Source organism: Bos javanicus, chromosome 2 (assembly GCF_032452875.1).
Source record: "Bos javanicus breed banteng chromosome 2, ARS-OSU_banteng_1.0, whole genome shotgun sequence".
In the NCBI taxonomy this organism is placed as follows: Eukaryota; Metazoa; Chordata; class Mammalia; order Artiodactyla; family Bovidae; genus Bos; species Bos javanicus.
The window spans coordinates 67,192,727-67,213,470 of NC_083869.1; the positions used below are offsets into that span (position 1 = coordinate 67,192,727).

At 38.7% G+C, this 20,744-nt stretch overlaps 1 protein-coding gene across 3 annotated transcripts in view; it reads left to right on the top strand.

Moving 5' to 3' along the window:
- Nucleotides 1–20,744, top strand: part of DPP10 (dipeptidyl peptidase like 10) — an 811,290-nt gene that overhangs the window by 170,459 nt on the left and 620,087 nt on the right. For all 3 annotated transcript variants that reach the window (XM_061439625.1, XM_061439633.1, XM_061439629.1), the window contains exon 2: nt 7,769–7,883. In XM_061439625.1, the coding sequence (XP_061295609.1) occupies nt 7,769–7,883 (115 nt within the window). The remainder of the gene's footprint in view (nt 1–7,768; nt 7,884–20,744) is intronic.

Consider the following 20,744-nt stretch of genomic DNA (forward strand, 5'->3'; position numbering starts at 1 on the left):
GTTGTATGGCATCAGCGACTCAATGGATATGTGTTTGGGTGGACTCCTTGAGTTGGTGATGGACAGGGAAGCCTGGCGTGCTGCGATTCATGGGGTCGCAAAGAGTCGGACACGACTGAGTGACTGAAGTGAACTGAGCTGAATTGTTTACCATGGGTCTCCAGGGATGTCTTCAAATTCTATAAAATTTAAGATAAAGTGTGGAATTGGCAGCCCAAATTACAAAAATACTATTTTTTGTTTGTCTTCTTATTTACCCTTATGGGTTGCTTTGCGTTTTCATCTGACTTCAAATTATTTTTCTTTTGTTTCAGCTTGAATGACTCCCTTTAGCCTTTGTTGTGGGGCATGTCTAGAGGCATTGAAATCTTTCACCTTTTATTTATCTGGCGATGTCTTAATTTTACCCTCATTTTCAAAGAATGTTTTTGCTGGACATAGATTTTTTGTGGTTGATAGTTTTTTATTTTAGTCCTTTAAATATATTATCCCACTGTTTCTGGCCTGCAAATTTTCTGCTGAGAAAACCATTGCTATTGCTCATAGAGCATATTTCTAATAGCTGTTTTAAAGTCTCTCTGTAGTAAGTCCAGAACATGTTATTTTACAGTTAATTTCTAGAGATATATTTTGTTCTCTGACTGGACCATGTTTTCCTTTTTCTTTTTCTGTAAGCCTGTGGTCTTTTGTTTAAAACTGGGCATTTGAATAAATAGCCACTTCTTCCAGTCATTAGAGACTGGATTTTTGCAGAGGAAGATGTTCTCTAATCAGTTCAGCAGGAAACTTCAACATATTTTCAGGTTTTTTTTGCATTTGTCTTCCCTAGACCTGTGTGTCCATGCCCCCCACCCTACATTCTTCCTTCCCCACTTCTCACCATTTCCCAGTATACATGGTTCTTTTAAAATGTCTTGATTTCTCTAAGGGTTTCACCCTAGCTTTATCTTAAGGTGTTGAGTATTATAGTTTATTTCTAAGCAGATAATCTATTTTCCTCAAATTCTGTTTGTCTACAGACCTCCTGCAGTTTTCATTCACCATGGAAGCCTCTGTGGCCTTCCATGCCTTCGACATGAGATCTAAGCTATTGCTGCTACTTCTCTCAGGCAAGACAGAAACCAGTCTCTCAGGTAGCACACAGATAGGCCGGAGCATGCAAACAATTCCCGCCCATTTCTTCCATCTGAAGAAAGGAACTGGGAATTGAGTCCCTTCCTCCTGAGCGTACCATACTATGCCAGCGAGGGAAATAGGGCATTCAGACATGCCATGACATATCCCGCCTTTTTAAGTATGGCTTTTTCATGGTTGGATATTTGCTTGGTTGCTACAGATCCTTAGCTGGTTTAGAGTTCCTATAATGCTATTTTAATCAGTCCATTGTTATTTACTTGGTGTTTCCATGAAGGCCTGGAGCATCCTAGTCTGCCATCTTGCTGATAGCAGATTTGTTTGTTTGCTTTTTTAATTGATGTTTTACAGTTCTACTTGTGGTTTTGAAGTCTAAACAGGTTCAGAATCTTAGGAGATCTTCCAAACCTATAAATCATGATATTGTGAAAATATTACTGAAAAACACATTGCTGATAGCTGTCATGTTTGTTTTGTTTCTAATTTAATGGTGATCCATGTAGAAGTGTGTCACAAACAAACATAATTATCAGGGAGTGATGAATGCCAAATTACAATTGGGATAATTGCTACTTCTTTTATAAACAAATTAATGGTGAACAAATAAAACCAAATGAGAATGTTTTTAAAATAATAAAGCAAATAGCAATAAAGACTCTTGCCTTGTATTTCTAATATTTCCAGGTGATGATGCTGTGGTCTGTAGGTCACACTATGAGTCGCACTAGCTCAACACTGCCTCATGTACACTGGTAACATGAAGCTGTAACAGATATCATTTTTAAAAAATATATAACTTGTGTTCATTTACCAAAACTGTGCACTTCACTTGACATAGTCTTTTAATTGGAGATGGATGATAAATTAGAAACTTGTGAATGTCTGCAAGCATAATGGGCAATCTTAAGAAGTGGTAGGTATTATCAGCATTAAATTACAAATTAAGTATGAAAAATAATTTCTACAGTTATATTTTCATTACTAATATTCATTACTAATATTACCACCAACTCCTGGAGCCTACTCAAACTCATGTCCACTGAGTCAGTGACATATTTATTATATACATTTATATTCTTTTGGGACTTCCCAGGTGGATGAGTGGTAAAGAATCTGCATGCTAATGCAGAAGATGCACGTTTGATCCCTTGGTCAGAAAAATCACCTGGAGAAGGAAATAGCAATCCACTCCAGTATTCTTGCCTGGAAAACCAATGGGCAGAGGAGCCTGGCAGGCTATAGTCCCTGGGGTAGTAAAGGGTCAGAAGTGACTTGGCAATTGAGCATACCCATACATTTATATTCCTTTTTCTTAATTTTTAGAAAGTTGGCTTTGCTGGTTTAGCTTTTTTTCCCTTGTTTTGCACAAAGAAATTATATATCAGTCAGTACGGTTGCTCAGTCATGTCCAACTCTCAGTGATCCCATGGACTGCAGCAAGCCAGGCCTCCCTGTCCACCACCAGCTCCCGGAGTTTACTCAAACTCATGTCCATCACATCGGTAATGCTATCCAACCATCTCATCCTCTGTTGTCCCCTTCTCCTCCAGCCTTCAATGTTTCCCAGCATCAGGGTCTTTTCAAATGAGTCAGCTCTTCGCGTTAGGTGGCTAATGTATTGGAGCAGCTTCAACATCAGTCCTTCCAATGAATATTCAGGACTGATTTCCTTCAGGATGGACTGGTTGGATCTCCTTGCAGCCCAAGGGACTCTCAAGAGTCTTCTCCAACTCTACAGTTCAAAAGCACCAATTCTTAGGTGCTCAGCTTTCTTTATAGTCCAACTAACATATCCATACATAACTACTGGGAAAACCATAGCTTTGACGAGATGGACCTTTGTTGGCAAAGTAATGTCTCTGCTTTTCAATATGCTGTCTAGATTGGTAATAACTTTTCTTCCAAGGAGCTAGCATCTTTTAGTTTCATGGCTGTGGTCACCATCTGTAGTAATTTTGGAGCCCCCCAAAAATAAAGTCTGTCACTGTTTCCATTATTTCCCCATCTGTTTGCCATGAAATGATGGGACCAGATGCCATGATCTTAGTTTTCTGATGTTGAGCTTTAAGCCAACTTTTTCACTCTCCTCTTTCACTTTCATCAAGAGGCTCTTTAGTTCTTCTTCACTTTCTGCCATAAGGGTGGTGTCATTTGCATATCTGAGGTTATTGATATTTCTCCCAGCAATCTTGATTCCAGCTTGTGCTTCTTCCAGCCCAGCATTTGTCATGATATACTCTACATATAAGTTAAATAAGCGGGGTGACAATACACAGCCTTGATGTACTCCTTTTCCTATTTGGAACCAGTCTGTTGTTCCATGTCCAGTTGTAACTGTTGCTTCCTGACCTGCATATAGGTTTCTCAAGAGGCAGGTCAGGTGGTCTGGTATTCCCATCTCTTTAAGAATTGTCCACAGTTTATTGTGATCCATGCAGTCAAAGGCTTTGGCATAGTCAATAAAGCAGAAATAGGTGTTTTTCTGGAACTCTCTTGCTTTTTTGATGATCAAGCGGATGTTGGCAATTTGATCTCTCGTTCCTCTGCCTTTTCTAAAACCAGCTGGAACATCTGGAAGTCCATGGTTCATGCACTGCTGAAGCCTGGCTTGGAGAATTTTGAGCATTAGTTTACTAGTGTATGAGATGAGTGCAATTGTGTGGTAGTTTGAGCATTCTTTGGCATTGCTTTTCTTTGGGATTAGGATGAAAACTGACCTTTTCCAGTCCTGTGGCCACTGCTGAGTTTTCCAAATCTGCTGGCATATTGAGTACAGCACCTGCACAGCATCATCTTGGCTTTAGACAATTATTATTCTAGACTGTCACATTTGCACTTAATTTTTTAGATAACATAAAAACATTCAAAGGCTTTGTGGAATAAAGTGATGTAAATGAAACCAAGATTGAGAAATATTATAATGGTAATGAATTTAAGATGGATGAAAAGAGGGAATGAGAGTAAGAGTTCATTAAGTCTGCTTTCCTAAGCAGGGACTTGAAGATTCCTTAGGTAGTGATGGGTCATTTTTAGAGGAGCCTGACATTCTTATGTGTATCTCTTTATGAACACCAGATAAATATTTTTACTCAAGTATGTTTTACAATTTTTAAAATGGTATATATTTTTTTACTATGCCATTAGGGAAAATATGAATTTATTTGAAAGCATTACAGAATTCAGAAAAGTGTTTATAAAACTGTGAATTTTTCAAATATGTAGAGGCTCAAATTATTCCTTGATTTATTGGTTTATGGACTGCTTCAAGAAATATTTACTTCTAGAACAGCATATTATTGGGTGAGCAGGGTTTCTGAACTTAGACTTTTATGGGTTGGAACTTGAGATATTCTACTCATTAAGAGTGAATGTAATTGTTATTGATCTCTCTAAATCTCATTTTTTGATGTGCAAATTTGTCAAAATAATAGTACCTTTACTTATTTATTGTGAGGATTTTATGAGATTGTGATTATAAAGTGTCTAGTACAGTACCCAAACACATAAGATATCTATTATTGCTGTTAGACAGTGTTTGGTAGACATTATAGTAATATCATGTTCAAAAACCAAAAAACTCACTCTGAAGTCATTTTTCTGGTTATTTGCCTTCAGTTTCAGTGAGTGAATCAAAATCAGAATCAGTAGATATAAAATTGTAATTTCCTCTTGATTCTTTTGAACGTGAAAGTGAAGTCGCTCAGTCGTGTCTGACTCTTTGCAACCCCATGGGCTGTAGCCTACGGGGCTCCTCTGTCCACAGGATTTTCCAGGCAAGAGTACTGGAATGGGTTGCCATTTCCTTCTCAAGATTCCTTTATTGGACTGAACAGTCGGTTATAATTGCTTACAGTTACTCTTTTTCCCTTTTCTTACACATCCCCTTGAGTTAATAAATGTGGCAGTGCTTGTGATTGTTGGCCAAGATACTCACTTCTTATTGTTTGTTGCCCCTCTTTTCATTGTCTTAGTTCTTGAGATGAGTATTTCACAACTTTTTGCCCATCTTAGCCTTCTTTTCAGGGCTTCCCAGGTGGTGCTAGTGGAAAGAACTTACTTGCCAATGCAGGAGAAGTAAGAGATGTGGGCTTGATCCCTGAGTTGAGTAGATCCCATGGAGAAGAGTATGACAACCCACTCCAGTATTCTTGCCTGGAGATCCCATGGACAGAGAGCCTGGTGGGCTACAGTCCATAGAGTTGCAAAGAGTCAGGGTCTGAAGTGACTTAGCATGCATACACGCACAGGGTTCTATTAATACATAGAGCATTGCATCTCTGATCTGTCACTCTTACTTCAGAGTAGTCTTACCTGACTTGTGCATGTGAGCTCGGTTGTGACTGACTCCTTGTAACCTCATGGACTGTGTAGCCCATCAGGCTTCTCTGTCCAGGCAAGAATACTGGGGTAGATTGAACCTGTCTCTCCTGCACTGTCAGATGGATTCTTAACAACTAAGCCACCTGGGAAGCCCTGTGAGTAGCCTTAAGTAGAACCTTCATATGGAAAATAACTGTTCATCACATCGCACAGATTCTAACAAAGAAATTGACCTATCAACCTTCAGTCACATTGCATTCCAGAAAAGTGTTTCTGGTCTGGGACAACTATTACTTGTCTTTTTTTAATTTATTTTTGGTTGTTCTGGGTCTTTCTTTGCTGCTGCACAGGTTTCTCTCTAGTTGTGGTGAGCGGGGACTGCTCTCTCGTTGTAATGCACAGGCTTCTCATTGCTGTGCCTTCTCTTGTTGTGGAGCATGGGCTCTAGAGCACAGACTCAGTAGTGGTGCCACACCAATTTACTTGCTCCGTGGTATGTGGGACCTTCTCGGACCAGGGATCAAACCCGTGTGTCCTCCATTGGCAAGCAGATTCTTTACCACTGAGCAACCTGGGAAACTGTATTGTTTGTCTTGATGTTGCTGCTGCTGCTGCTGCTGCTATGTTGCTTTAGTTGTGTCTGACTCTGTGCAACCCCATAGATGGCCTCCCGCCAGGCTCCCCCGTCCCTGGGATTCTCCAGGCAAGAACACTGGAGTGGGTTGTCATTTCCTTCTCCAATGCATGAAAGTGAAAAGTGAAAGTGAAGTCACTCAGTTGTGCCTGACTCGTAGTGACCCCATGGACTGCAGCCCACCAGGCTCCTCTGCCCATGGGATTTTCCAGGCAAGAGTGCTGGAGTGGGGTGCCATTGCCTTCTCTGCTTAATGTTGTTACTTTAATGCTAATGATTTGATAATCTACTGTCTCAACTTATATGGAATAAGTTTATAAATGGAAATTCTAACCAAAATGCAGGAGGGGTAGAGGTATTGAACAGTAAGCATTAATAAGCATGAACAAGAGGTGTGGCGTGAACCATTTTAGAAAAAGGAGTGAGATTGACTTCTGCTGGATTTGGTTCATCAGAATGAAAGATAAACCTAAATGGACTGATCTGAGAAGGCGTAAACATTAAGAAAACACCCTCTATGCATGGTTTATTCTAGCATTTATTTAGGACCTAGTTTTTAAGTCCAAAGAGTTTATGGCAGAATTGAGTGCACTGTCACTATGTGAAAATTGGCTTCAGTGCTTTAAACTGTGAGTCACAATAACCCATTTATAGTTTATCAAATGTTTATATCATATTTTACTTATCTTTTTAAAAGAAAGACTGGGGCTTCTTGGATGATTTGTGTATACACTGTGAACTGGAAACCTTTATGTTTTGTTTCATTTGTCCCCAAATCATTTGACTATTTTTCAATAAAGAAGGTTTTATTGGGAATGGAGTAAAAGAAATTGGGAATTGGGGTAGAGAGAAAGAAACAAGAAACTTAGTGTTTTATAAACTTTATTGTAAAGAAAATCTGGCATGTATTTCAAATCAGGGTGGTCTATGCTTTACTTTGGTGAATGATGCTCATATATTTCTAGTCAACAGAATGGAACACAGATCTGAAAATTGTAAAGTTTTACTATGCATATAGTAAAAGATGCTCAAGTTTCTCCTTCTCTGTCAGTCATACCTTCTTGCCAATATTATGCGTGCTGCCCAGGGAGAAGATGTTGTTATCTATTGCTATGGAAGCAATTGTTTAATTTAGTTACTACATCCTCTTGATTTTTATGAGTAGTGGTAAAAGAGGACTTTTTATATTGACTAATGTGCACCGGTCTGCATTGAGGGGGGATTTTGAATTATTTTCCCATCACTAATCTTTTTTTACCCCTTTACCAGTTAAAAAAGTAGTCTATAGTGCTTCAGGAATATTAATATTTAAATCCTCATTGTAGGGTCCATTGTAGCAAGAAAAATGTAAATGGGCACACTTTATTTCCATATTATTTTGCAGAGTATTTTGGCAATCATTCTAGTGTTTATAGTCAATGTATTTTAATACCATCCACATTTTGGACAGCAGGCATAAAGCTCTGCTGGTTTATCTCTTGGAGAAGTAAGATTGCCCCTCATAAGATAGCCATTTATAATACATGCACCTTTGAATAATTAAATGAGCCACTGAAGAGGAAAAGGATTCTAATCAGTTTTCAAACTGTGATTCTTCCATGCACTGAATCATTCCTTTATGAATACATTTCTCTTGGAACATGTATAATTATGAAACTTCTTTTTTTTCTCTCTCTGTAGGAACTGGGAAGTAACAGCCCTCCACAGAGAAACTGGAAGGGAATTGCTATTGCCCTGCTGGTGATTTTAGTTGTATGCTCACTCATCACTATGTCAGTCATCCTCTTAACCCCAGGTAATCTGTCTTTATTACTCTCTTATGGTGGTATTGTGGATGATAATTTCACATTGAAATATCTAAAGAGGATAATCTTATATGGTATCTTAGGACACATTAACATTGGTTGGAATAAAAAAATGCATAACCAGACATTTTGCAAATGGCACAGTCATTTTGTGGTTTAAATATCATGCAAGATATTTTGGGGACATTGGAATATAAAATATATATGTGTGTGTGTGTGTGTATATATATATATATATATATATATATGGAATGCTAAGGAGATCTTTGGTCTCTATTGCTACTGAGAGACTTATTATGATTGTTACTTTAATAAATGTGGAGCATATTTGACTTTTATTGCAATGAGGAGATGAGGGAGTAGAGTCTGGAAGTTTCCATATGTAGGAGATAGCTCAACTGTACTGATGGTGGGAAGGGAGGATGTGATGGACAAAGAGATTTAGATCAAAAGAAAATGAGCTAAGCCTCTGAGTATGATACCTCAAATTTCTTCCTCTCTTCTTTCTCTGTTGTTTTTACATTCCTAGTTTCTGTCTAAAGATACTCTCCAAGCTGCTCTTGCATTACTCTTTAAATTTTGTTCTTTATATTAAATGGTTGAATTCTATTATGTAAATTATCAGTATGTTTAATTCTTCACTGGTATTTATTTCAGTACTTGGAATTTTACTGCTCTTTGGTAGGTGCTATTACAGAAGGCAGAGAAAGGCTGCTCACATTTTAAACTCACAAACTGCCTTCCAGGAACAAAAAATTTTGTCATGGTGCTACAACCCATCCAACTAGCTTGCTCAAAGACTGGTCACTGTATAAGGCTCAGCATTATAAAAAATAATCATTTCTTATACCTATAACTAGTCCAAAAATAGATAAAGCTAGTCCAAATTATGCAGTTACAGCCTGTTGTTAAAGACTATGTATTTATAACTTCACTTCCTGTCCCAGTTTTGTTATTTACAAACCCTTTAAAAATGTTGAATTTATCTCCTCATGTACAATATTTGATTAACAAAATGACCTCTTTCACAGGTTCATTTAGTCAACTAATTATTGTGGCTAATTATACAAATTGCAGTATCCATTGTTCCAAATATATAGATTTCCAAAAATTTAGTTCATAGTTGTTATTTAACATATGAAGAGCTGGAGAAAGAATTTGAGGGAATCAGGAAAGAGGAAAGAGGAGGGAAAGAGAATTTTAAACAAAGATAGAAAAAACATTCCTGATAAGAACTGGTTTATCTATCATTCTCCTTAGGAATTTTCTCTTACAGCCTCATTTGTGCATCTGCAAGACAGTGTAATGAATGGTGTGATGGCTATGAGTTGTTGCCAGTTGCCAAGAATCTTTGTTAAAGGAAAATGAGCTTATGTTTGGTGCAGTGTTTCACTTAAACATAGAAATTTTGACATAATTATTAAAAACTGAATGACATGCCTTAACTGCTTCTATTGGTGACTGTTAACCAAATGGAAGAAATTAGTTTCATAAAATGCCTCTGTGTTTCTCCTTAATTTTTTTCTGTCTGAGTCTAGTATCCTTTTCCTAGTTGTTGACTCTTTGAGGCCACAGTGATACTTTGGTGTCTTTGGGATATTGGTATAACAAAGACCTATAGGGTTGGTTACTCACTCTGCAAAACCCTTCCCAATTTGCCCCAGTAATAAAAATACAGGATGGTTGCATTTATTTTGTCATGCACTTATTCATTTATTAAAGCAAGAGTTTACATAAAATACACTTTGGTTTGAATTCTGGATCTAACAGAACTAGTTTTGTGAAATTGGCTAATAGTTAAACATTATATCTACTACTGTGGGCAGGAATCCCTCAGAAGAAATGGAGTAGCCATGATGGTCAACAAAAGAGTCCGAAATGCAGTACTTGGATGCAATCTCAAGAACGACAGAATGATCTCTGTTCATTTCCAAGGCAAACCATTCAATATCACAGTAATCCAAGTCTATGCCCCAACCAGTAACGCTGAAGAAGCTGAAGTTGAACGGTTCTATGAAGACCTACAAGACGTCTTAGAACTAACACCCAAAAAAGATGTCCTTTTTATTATAGGGGACTGGAATGCAAAAGTAGGAAGTCAAGAAACACCCGGAGTAACAGGCAACTTTGGCCTTGGAATATGGAATGAAGCAAGGCAAAGACTAATAGAGTTTTGCCAAGAAAATGCCCTGGTCATAATAAACACCCACTTCCAACAACACAAGAGAAGACTCTATACATGGACATCACCAGATGGTCAACACCGAAATCAGATTGATTATATTCTTTGCAGCCAAAGATGGAGAAGCTCTATATAGTCAGCAAAAACAAGACCAGGAGCTGACTGTGGCTCAGACCATGAACTCCTTATTGCCAAATTCAGACTTAAATTGAAGAAAGTAGGGAAAACCACTAGACTATTCAGGTATGACCTAAATCAAATCCCTTATGATTATACAGTGAAAGTGAGAAATAGATTTAAGGGACTAGATCTGATAGATACAGTGCCTGATGAACTATGGAATGAGGTTCGTGACATTGTACAGGAGACAGGGATCAAGGCCATCCCCATGGAAAAGAAATGCAAAAAAGGAAAATGGCTGTCTGGGGAGGCCTTACAAATAGCTGTGAAAAGAAGAGAAGTGAAAAGCAAAGGAGAAAAGGAAAGATATAAACATCTGAATGCAGAGTTCCAAAGACTAGCAAGAAGAGATAAGAAAGCCTTCTTCAGCAATCAATGCAATGAAATAGAAGAAAACAACAGAATGGGAAAGACTAGGGATCTCTTCAAGGAAATCAGAGATTCCAAAGGAACATTTCATGCAAAGATGGGCTCGATATAGGACAGAAATGGTATGGACCTAACAGTAGCAGAAGATATTAAGAAGACATGGCAAGAATACACAGAAGAACTGTACAAAAAAGAGCTTCACAACCCAGATAATTACGATGGTGTGATCACTGACCTAGAGCCAGACATCCTGGAATGTGAATTCAAGTGGGCCTTAGAAAGCATCACTATGAACAAAGCTAGTGGAGGTGGTGGAATTCCAGTAGAGCTATTCCAAATCCTGAAAGATGATGCTGTAAAAGTGCTGCATTCAATATGCCAGCAAATTTGGAAAACTCAGCAGTGGCCACAGGACTGGAAAAGGTCAGTTTTTGCCGGGAGCCAGAGTGAGGACCTCCATCTGTGGCAAAGGTCATGGAGAAGGAGGCTCGACATACGCAAAGGCGGGATCGAGCCTCAGGAGTCCCCCTGGAAATTCTCGAGCATCTACCCCCAAAAACCAGAGTCTGCCTACTTTACTGCTTTGTGCTCTCAACTTTGACTTTAGTTGGGGCTGTCCCCCACCACCATCTCGCTCTCTCTGATAAAGAGTTAACTTACAGCTCCAGTTAATAAGTTCCTGGGCATTAGGAGTGTTTAAATCCAAACCCCTCAGATAGCTCTCTAACTCGCCTGACAAGTTTACCCGGACTCCTACAGCTATGCATACGATTGTTTACCGTCTCCCAGCCTGGAAAGGCATGGGAAGCTTAAGATATTCAAATAGCTTAGAGCCTCTCAGAGAGTTAGAAACTGTCAGAATAAAACTAGTAAAAGATTTCATTGATGAGCCAATGCTTGCTGCCAACTTTCCACATCCCCTGTATTGTATCCTTGAATGTGTATTAATTAATATAGTTGGTATGTAGAAAAAATAAGTAGTGGCCTTGGTGTTAGCAACTTTAGACCCTTAAGGTAATAAATTCTTTCCTTTGTTGTGAACCCACTGCACGTTTGCCCTATAGGAATGCAACTTTATCTAACACCTCTGGAGGATGGCCCCAAACCTTAAAATAATTACTCAGAGAAACTAAGTCTTATCTTTGACAAACCTTTGTCAAGAGTCATAAAATGTTAATAGGCCTTCTGGCCAGAAGATGATGTAAATCACCTAAACCATTTGTATATGGTAAATTTGCAGAAAAGAAACCCTGGTTTTGATAAGGATCAAAGACTGCTGACTTTGCATGATTTCACACCCCCTATTATCCTCTATATACAACTTAGGGTATAAAAGCCCCTGTTGAAAATAAAGCTACAGGCCTTGTTCACCAAAGCTTGGTCTCCCCATGTCATTCTTTCTTTTCACATTCCGGCTGAGTCTCCATCTGGAGCGTGGAGGTCCTCTGCGACCATTTATTTATCTGGGCTTCTAAAACCCACTCGAGAAGGTGTCTAAGGTGGGGCACCTTACCCTATTTGAGAGGGCGCTGGCGGCCTCCGTGGTCAGAGCTAACCTGATGTCACAGGTTATATTGATTTTCTGCGTAAACCAAGCTACTCAGCCTCTTTTCTCTGCTGAATTTTCCTACTGAGCTATCCTCATTCTGTTACTCTTTATATCTCTAATTAATATTTAAATAAAGCTATAAGCTACTGTATCCAGAGAACTCACCGAAGCTGGGGCTGGACCTCGGCAAGTTTTCATTCCAATCCCAAAGAAAGGCAATGCCAAAGAATGCTCAAACTACCGCACAATTCACTCATCTCACACGCTAGTAAAGTAATGCTCAAAATTCTCCAAGTCAGGCTTCAGCAATATGTGAACCGTGAACTTCCTGATGTGCAAGCTGTTTTTAGAAAAGGCAGAGGAACCAGAGATCAAATTGCCAACATCTGCTGGATCATGGAAAAAGCAAGAGAGTTCCAGAAAGACATCTATTTCTGCTTTATTGACTATGCCAAAGCCTTTGACTGTGTGGATCACAATAAACTGTGGAAAATTCTGAAAGAGATGGGAATACCAGACCACCTGACCTGCCTCTTGAGAAACCTATATGCAGGTCAGGAAGCAGCAGTTAGAACTGGACATGGAACAACAGACTGATTCCAAATAGGAAAAGGAGTACGTCAAGGCTGTATATTGTTACCCTGTTTATTTAACTTATATGCAGAGTACATCATGAGAAACGCTGGACTGGAAGAAGCACAAGCTGGAATCAAGATTGCAGGAAGAAATATCAATAACCTCAGAAATGCAGATGACACCACTCTTATGGCAGAAAGTGAAGAGGAACTAAAAAGCCTCTTGATGAAAGTGAAAGTAGAGAGTGAAAAAGTTGGCTTAAAGCTCAACATTCAGAAAACTAAGATCATGGCATCCGGTCCCATCACTTCATGGGAAATAGATGGGGAAACAGTGGAAACAGTGTCAGATTTTATTTTGTGGGGGCTCCAAAATCACTACAGATGGTGACTGCAGCCATGAAATTAAAAGATGCTTACTCCTTGGAAGGAAAGTTATGACCAACCTAGATAGCATATTCAAAAGCAGAGACATTACATTGCCAACAAAGGTTCATCTAGTCAAGGCTATGGTTTTTCCTGTGGTCATCCTGTGGTCATGTATGGATGTGAGAGTTGGACTGTGAAGAAGGCTGAGTGCCAAAGAATTGATGGTTTTGAACTGTGGTGTTGGAGAAGACTCTTGAGAATCCCTTGAACTGCGAGGAGATCCAACCAGTCCATTCTGAAGATCAGCCCTTCAATTTCTTTGGAAGGTATGATGCTAAAGCTGAAACTCCAGTACTTTGGCCACCTCATGCGAAGAGTTGACTCATTGGAAAAGACTCTGATGCTGGGAGGGATTGGGGGCAGGAGGAGAAGGGGACGACAGAGGATGAGATGGCTGGATGGCATCACCGACTTGATGGACATGAGTCTGAGTGAACTCCAGGAGTTGGTGATGGACAGGGAGGCCTGGAGTGCTGAGATTCATGGGGTCGCAAAGAGTCAGACACTGAGCAACTGATCTGAACTGATCTGATCTAAACCTTGTCTTTAACTTCACTCATCTGTGTTATGGATGCAACTCATAATGGCAACTTTACATTGTTGTTACTAACCAAGGTTCTTGACTTCATTAATCAATAGAAATTAATAAGAAGCCAGACAAAAAATTCAGGCAAGGCTTTCCTGGGGCCCCTGCTGTAGCAGAGAGGAGCAAAAAACAAGCAACAGGTTCCCTTTCTTGCTCACTTGCTCCCCAAGCGGGACATGCTGGTTCTTTATATGGGGTGACAGTCTCAGGTCCAGGGCTTGGCTCAGAGGGATGACTTAGGTGTTTTGCCCACCCCTTTGGTGGTGCTGTGTGCAGGGGATATGCACAGTACCCTCCTCTTGCTCTTGGTTCTTCAGAAGTGGCAGTTGGGATCTTTTGCTCTTTTTGTATTTTGTTGTCAATGGTTTGTCCAAACTGGGCATGCACACAGTTATTTTTGGTCCCTTATAGTTTTTTTTTTTTTTTTTTTGTATTTTTTTGCTTGAGAAGATGTTGGGCCATGTGTAAGCACTGCAGTAAAGGGTATCGGGTTCCAGGTCTTAGCCTGTCTCAGTGTTACCTCTCAGGGATAAATCAGCTAATAAAATTGAGGTGTTTGGTATAGTGTGTAGAACTACTGCTACCATTTGTTTTATTATTTTTATTGTTAAGTACTTATTGACCACCAGACACAATGCAAAACACCGTTACACGAGGGAGACTGCTAAGAAAAAATATAAAGTCTTTTAGGAGTATAGATCTTCTCTGATTTCAATGTTAAGTTTTGGCATGTGGAAAAATACCAAATATTTAATCTGGAGTCAGTCTCTCAGTATTCTGTTCATTCATTTATTCATACATCAATAGATGATAATGGATTTCTTACAACTTTCTAGGTACTATACTAGTTGGTCTGTCTCCTGCTTTGTATCTTATCTTTATATCTTCCAATCTCCTTTTTCCACAACTACACAGGAGCACAACAACCACACATCCCCAACTCAAAGAAGTGAAGTTTTAATTTCATATGAGATTAATTATACAAGTGGAAGTGGCAATTGTTTTTTACATTAATAATGTACTAAATTTGTTTTCCCTGGAGAAGGAAATGGCAGCCCACTCCAGTATTCTTGCCTGGAGAACTCCATGAACAGAGGAGCCTGGTGGGCTATAGTCCATGGGGTTGCAAAGAGTCAGACACAACTGTGCTAACACACACACACACACACACACACAAATTTGTTTACCACATGTTCGAATATGTTTGCATTGCACTGTTATTTTTGGCAGGGATGTTATGAAATGAAAAACAGAAGTCAGTATACTCAAGTGGAAAAAGTATTATTACAGAAACAACCTGTGTTCTATACTCTATAAATTCAGTGTCACCAGAATTGGAAGATTATGCAAACTGATGAAGCAGATAAATGAAATCATGGTGGTTAAGAATTTTGCTTGAGTTGTGAGTAAGCAAATACTATCCTGACTACATGACCATCGTGGTGGGCTCACACCAAACAGCAGAGTGAAATATAAGGTCAGAAGATTTATTAGTTTGTGGCCTGAGTCCTAAGACTGGAAGTACTCCCAGAAGTTATCTAGTCTTGCCTCCCTCATTAGACAGGAAACAAACAAGCAAAAACCAAATAAAACTGAGTTTGTTTGTTTGTTTGTTTTTAACCTCTGGTTCTGAGGGCTAGCATGTTCATTGAGACCATTAGTGTGGACCTTTGATTTCATGCATGTATGCTTGTGTTTATCTGTGACCAGACTAGTGCTCTGATTACACAGAACCTTCCTCTTTTTAACCTCAGCAGTGCTACAACAGACCAGCAAGGGAAAACCTGTGACTGAGGGAATAACGTGCTACACTCCCCTCTAATCTTCACTTTGTTCACAAATACGTCCTGGAGGCTCAGCTTTCTATTAGTCCGTCAGACAGATGGCAACTTTCAACCAGGAAGAGGAATCCACTCAGGAGGGGAAGCTTCTGATGGTGAAATTATTCATCAGGACACCTGACTTTTTAGAATAAAGGACTGACTCTAGAACAGTCCATCCAGCAAGGGTGGAGGTCAGAAATCCGTTTGCCTTTTATAGCTCTATGACCTTGGGCAAGTCACTTACCTTCGTTTGTTACTGGGAAGAACAAAATCTGACTCCATATTTAATCTGCTTCTTTTGCTTTAACCTTTGTTTTACATTACTTTTGTTCACAAAAAGGATAATGTTTATACATAATATCATGCATCAGCGAACCCTGCCTCTCTGCCTGAATGGTAAACTAAAGTGCCTTTGTTCAGGATCCTGTCCACATGTGGTTGTCCACAGGAAGGTAGGCTTCCCTGGTGGCTCAGAGGTTAAAGCGTCTGCCTGCAATGCGGGAGACCGGGGTTTGATTCCTGGGTTGGGAAGATCCCCTGGAGAAGGAAATGGCAACCCACTCCAGTATTCTTGCCTGGAGAATCCCATGGAGGGAAGAGCCTGGTAGGCTACAGTCCACAGGGTCTCAAAGAGTCGGACACGACTGAGCTAGTTCACTTCACTTCTCCCTGAGGTTACCATTCCAAGAGATATTTGCAAGATTAATGGTCTTTTGACTTTACTTCCTCACATTCACCCCCTACCCCACCCTGTTCTATAAAAGAACCTGGTATCCAGAACTTGATAAGACGGGTTTGTTTTTTTTTTTTTTGGAGTAACAAGTCTGCCTTCCTCTCAGTCGGCCAGCCTTCCAAATAAAGTCTTAATCCTTTCCTCAACACCTCACCCCTTGGTTAATTGACCTGTCATGTAGTGAGGAGAGCTAGATTGGACTCAGTGACACTGTGATATCAAGTGTTTTGTTGACAAAAGGGGCATCTTTGTTTTGCCAAAATTTGAAGTGATTTATTGAAGCTCATTACAGTCCTAGTATTTATGATCTAATAAAACAATAGTAATAATAGTGGCTTCCTTAGTAACATACTAAATCTGATAAACTCTCTCACTGACCCTTCCTACATTGGAAATATATTTAATTGTTTTGAGGGGTAGATGGAGGAGAAAGCATACAAGGAATTACCTAGTCTAAGAAATGATTTAGAGACTGTGATTTCAAAATAGGATCACATTTTGCAGGTTAATTCTAAGACATGCAAGCCTATAACCAGAGAAACACATGTTCATTGTAATTTTGGTTTGATTGCAAATTTTATTACAGAAGTAATTTGACACAGGTGTCTTAATTTCCAAGATTGTCAGCAACTTCCCTGTCTTGTGAAAAGAAATCCTAATTATTTTTGAAGAGTGGGTTAACCATTTAAGTGTTTCTTTAATAAGTAACTATTTCTGAAACCAAAACTTTTCATTTTTTTTTTCTGATTAAAGGGTATAATTACTTGGATATGTTGATTAAGCCCACATATCTTTTTATTTGCACTGAAGTCACTAATAAAAAAAGAATACCCACATTTATTTTCAGAATAGGTAACAATAAGATCAATAATTTAGCTTCTCAGGTGGTGCTAGTGATAAAGAACTTTCCTTCAGTGCAGGAGACTTAAGAGATGTGGGTTTGATCCCTAGGTCAGGAAGATCCCCTGGAGGGGTTAGACAACCCTCTCCAGAGCTCCTAGAGAATCCCATGTACAGAGAGACCTGGAGGACTATGGTCCATAGGGTCACAGAGAGTTAGACATGACTGAAGCGACTTAGCAAGCACACAAGATCAATAATTATACTCTAAAATATATGGGTGCACATTCATGCTTAAAGTCCTGGAAACCAGTTTTAGGTAGCTATACATTTACTCTACAGTCTCATATTTATATTTAATATGCAGAATGACAGTGAACATGGTTAGGAAATGTTTCACACAGGAAATAATTACCCATTTTGACCTGTTTTGAAAAATAGAGAAATGTATTTTATGAATTAGAATGTATTTGGTAGAGAATATTCATCAAGCTCTTCAGTCTTGTTGCCATATTAAAATAACCACTATGGACTGTGTGTATTACACCAGTTCTTCAGCGGCACTGGCCTGTTGCCCTTTGATTAATGTCTGTAATAAGTCAGTGTCAAAACAGGGTCATCAGGTTAATTTACTCTCATGGTTGACTAAAGGAAACATATAAGGTAGTGAAATTGTGTCTTCATCATTAGCTCTAGCTCTCACTTTTAGGCAATTTTTTCTCCCTTTAGTTCCTTCTCCAGGTGTGCACCTGGGGTTGATCCTCACAGGTCTATCAGAGTATAAAAGAAGTCAAGCATTAAGGTGTAAGATATGAGAACTCTGCTTGATCTAACACAGTAATTTAATAAGGACTGTCCATTTCCATCATATAAATTTACTTATTTTCCCTAAAAGGTATCTCTAATAGTAAGAATTTTACAATAAATTTAGATTCCATTTTGGAGAAAATTTACAGAGGTTGAGATTGCCACTGTGATGCTGATGATAGGTAAATCTTTAATGTCAGATAGGATTTGATCCATGAAGTTAGACTCAAATAGTTCATTTGAGCCAAAACTTAGAACCAAGGAAGTAGAGGCTACCCAAGAAATATATATAGTCCTATTGTGAAAAATAAGCAAAAGAAAAAATTGAAGTTAGCCATTAAGGATGAGTGCCTTTCTTTGAAGAAATACCTACTTATGTATATTTTCCAAAGAGAGTGAACAATCATCTCATTTACTCATCACACACAAATTTAATAGAGTAGTTTTTTAGGTAATAAGTCCGAGGTCAGCAGAATGTGGATGAATTAGGTGCCTAGTTTACAGAGAATATGAAGCAGATAGACTGATTAAATTGACCTTGATATCAGACTGACTTGAGTCCATGTTCTTGCCTTGATGTGCATGTTAGTTGCTTAGTTGTATCTGACTATCTGCAACCCCATGGACTGCAGCCTGCCAGGCTCCTCTGTCCATGGGATTCTCCAGGCAAGAATATAGACTAGGTTGCCATTCCCTTCTCCAAGGGATCTTCCCCACCCTGGGATGAACGTGGGTTTCCCACATTGCAGGCAGATTCTTTACTGTCTGAGCCACCAGGGAAGTTCTCCTTGCCTTGATATGTGCCTGCAAATATGGCTTTGTAGCAAAGAATTTGCTCTTTCTATTGTCTTAGACATTAAATTAAAAAAAAAAATGAGTGAAGTAAGCCAGAAGGAAAAACACCAATACAGTATACTAACGCATATATATGGAATTTAGAAAGATGATAACAATAACCCTGTGTACGAGACAGCAAAAGTGACGCTGACGTATGGAACAGTTTTATGGACTCTGTGGGAGAGGGAGAGGGTGGGAAGATTTGGGAGAATGGCATTGAAACATGTAAAATATCATGTATGAAACGAGATGCCAGTCCAGGTTCAATGCACGATACTGGATGCTTGGGGCTAGTGCACTGGGACGACCCAGAGGGATGGTATGGGGAAGGAGGAGGGAGGAGGGTTCAGGATGGGGAGCACATGTATACCTGTGATGGATTCATTTTGATATTTGCAAAACCAATACAATTATGTAAAGTTTAAAAATAAAATAAAATAAAAAAAAATGATTTGACCCTTTGAAATGAGGCTTTAAAAAGATTAATCTGTCCCTGTTTATCAAAAAGATAATTTTCCAGAAAACAGTTGATAAAATTAAGTACCTTATTGGACTAATGACAACTGATTTGTTATTGTTATGCAAAAACTCAAAATGAATTTATTCTAGTTACTATTATGTCCTATGAAAATAATAGCTGCTGGTTATAGTTAGTTAAAATGTCATGTTATATTATGTTCCAAGCAATCACTTGGCAGCTGTAATTTAAAAGGTGTCATTTAAGTATCTGACCTGTATTTTAAAATGTCAAAGCAACGATTAAAGTCTCCCATTATGCTTTTATGAGGGTGAAATAATATTTTACAGATTTTGAGATTTGCACTACTCAGTTATAAACATCAACATCAACCAAGATGCAAATTGTTTATTTTATTTTGTTGAATTAAGAAGGGAGATATGTTGTATTGACAGGCATAAGCTAAATTGTCTTTGCTTGTTTTTCCAAGAACAGCACAGATGAACACATTTGAATATGGTATTAACCAGGCATAATCAGGCTGCCAAAGAGAAAACAATGACAGATTTTAACAGTTTCCCCCTAGATAACACGGATTGTGGTTGCTTTTCTAATAGATTTATCTCTTAGGTTAAATGGAAAACAATTTTATCTGGCACTAATAAAGTCAGAGTAATGTTTTTTGTCTTTGCTTTATCGTTGCATTTCTATTTTTAAGTCAAATTTTATTTCCTTATTTATTTTCATATTTTTGTGTTGTTTAATCAGATAAGTAATGGATTTAGTTCACATTTTAATATGTTGATTTTAATAAGAGTCAGAGGAGAATTTGTTTTAATAAGTAACATTTATTTATCTGCTTGCTACATGCCAGGTTTTTTTTTTTTAATTTTAATTGGAGGCTAATTACTTTACAATATTGTGGTGGTTTTTGCCATACATTCACATGAATCAGCCATGGGTGTACATGTGTTCCCCATCTTAACCTTCCCTCCCACCTCCCTCCCAATGCCATCCCTCAAGGTCATCCCAGTGCACCAGCCCTGAGCCCCCTGTCTCATGCATCGAACCTGGACTGGCAATCTGTTTCACATATGATAATATACATGATTCAGTGCTGTTCTCTCAAATCATCCCACTCTTGCCTTCTCCCCACAGAGTCCAAAAGACTGTTCTATACGTCTGTGTCTCCTTTGCTATTTCGCATATAGGGTCATCATTACCATCTTTCTAAATTCCATATATATGTGTTATTATACTGTATTGATGTTTTTCTTTCTGACTTACTTCACTCTGTATAATAGGCTCCAGTTTCATCCACCTCATTGGAACTTATTCAAATGCATTCTTTTTAATAGCTGAGTAATATTCCATTGTGTATATGCACCACAACTTTCTTATCCATTTGTCTGCCAAGGGACATCTAAGTTGCTTCCATGTGCTGGCTATTGTAAACAGTGCTGTGATGAACACTGGGGTACATG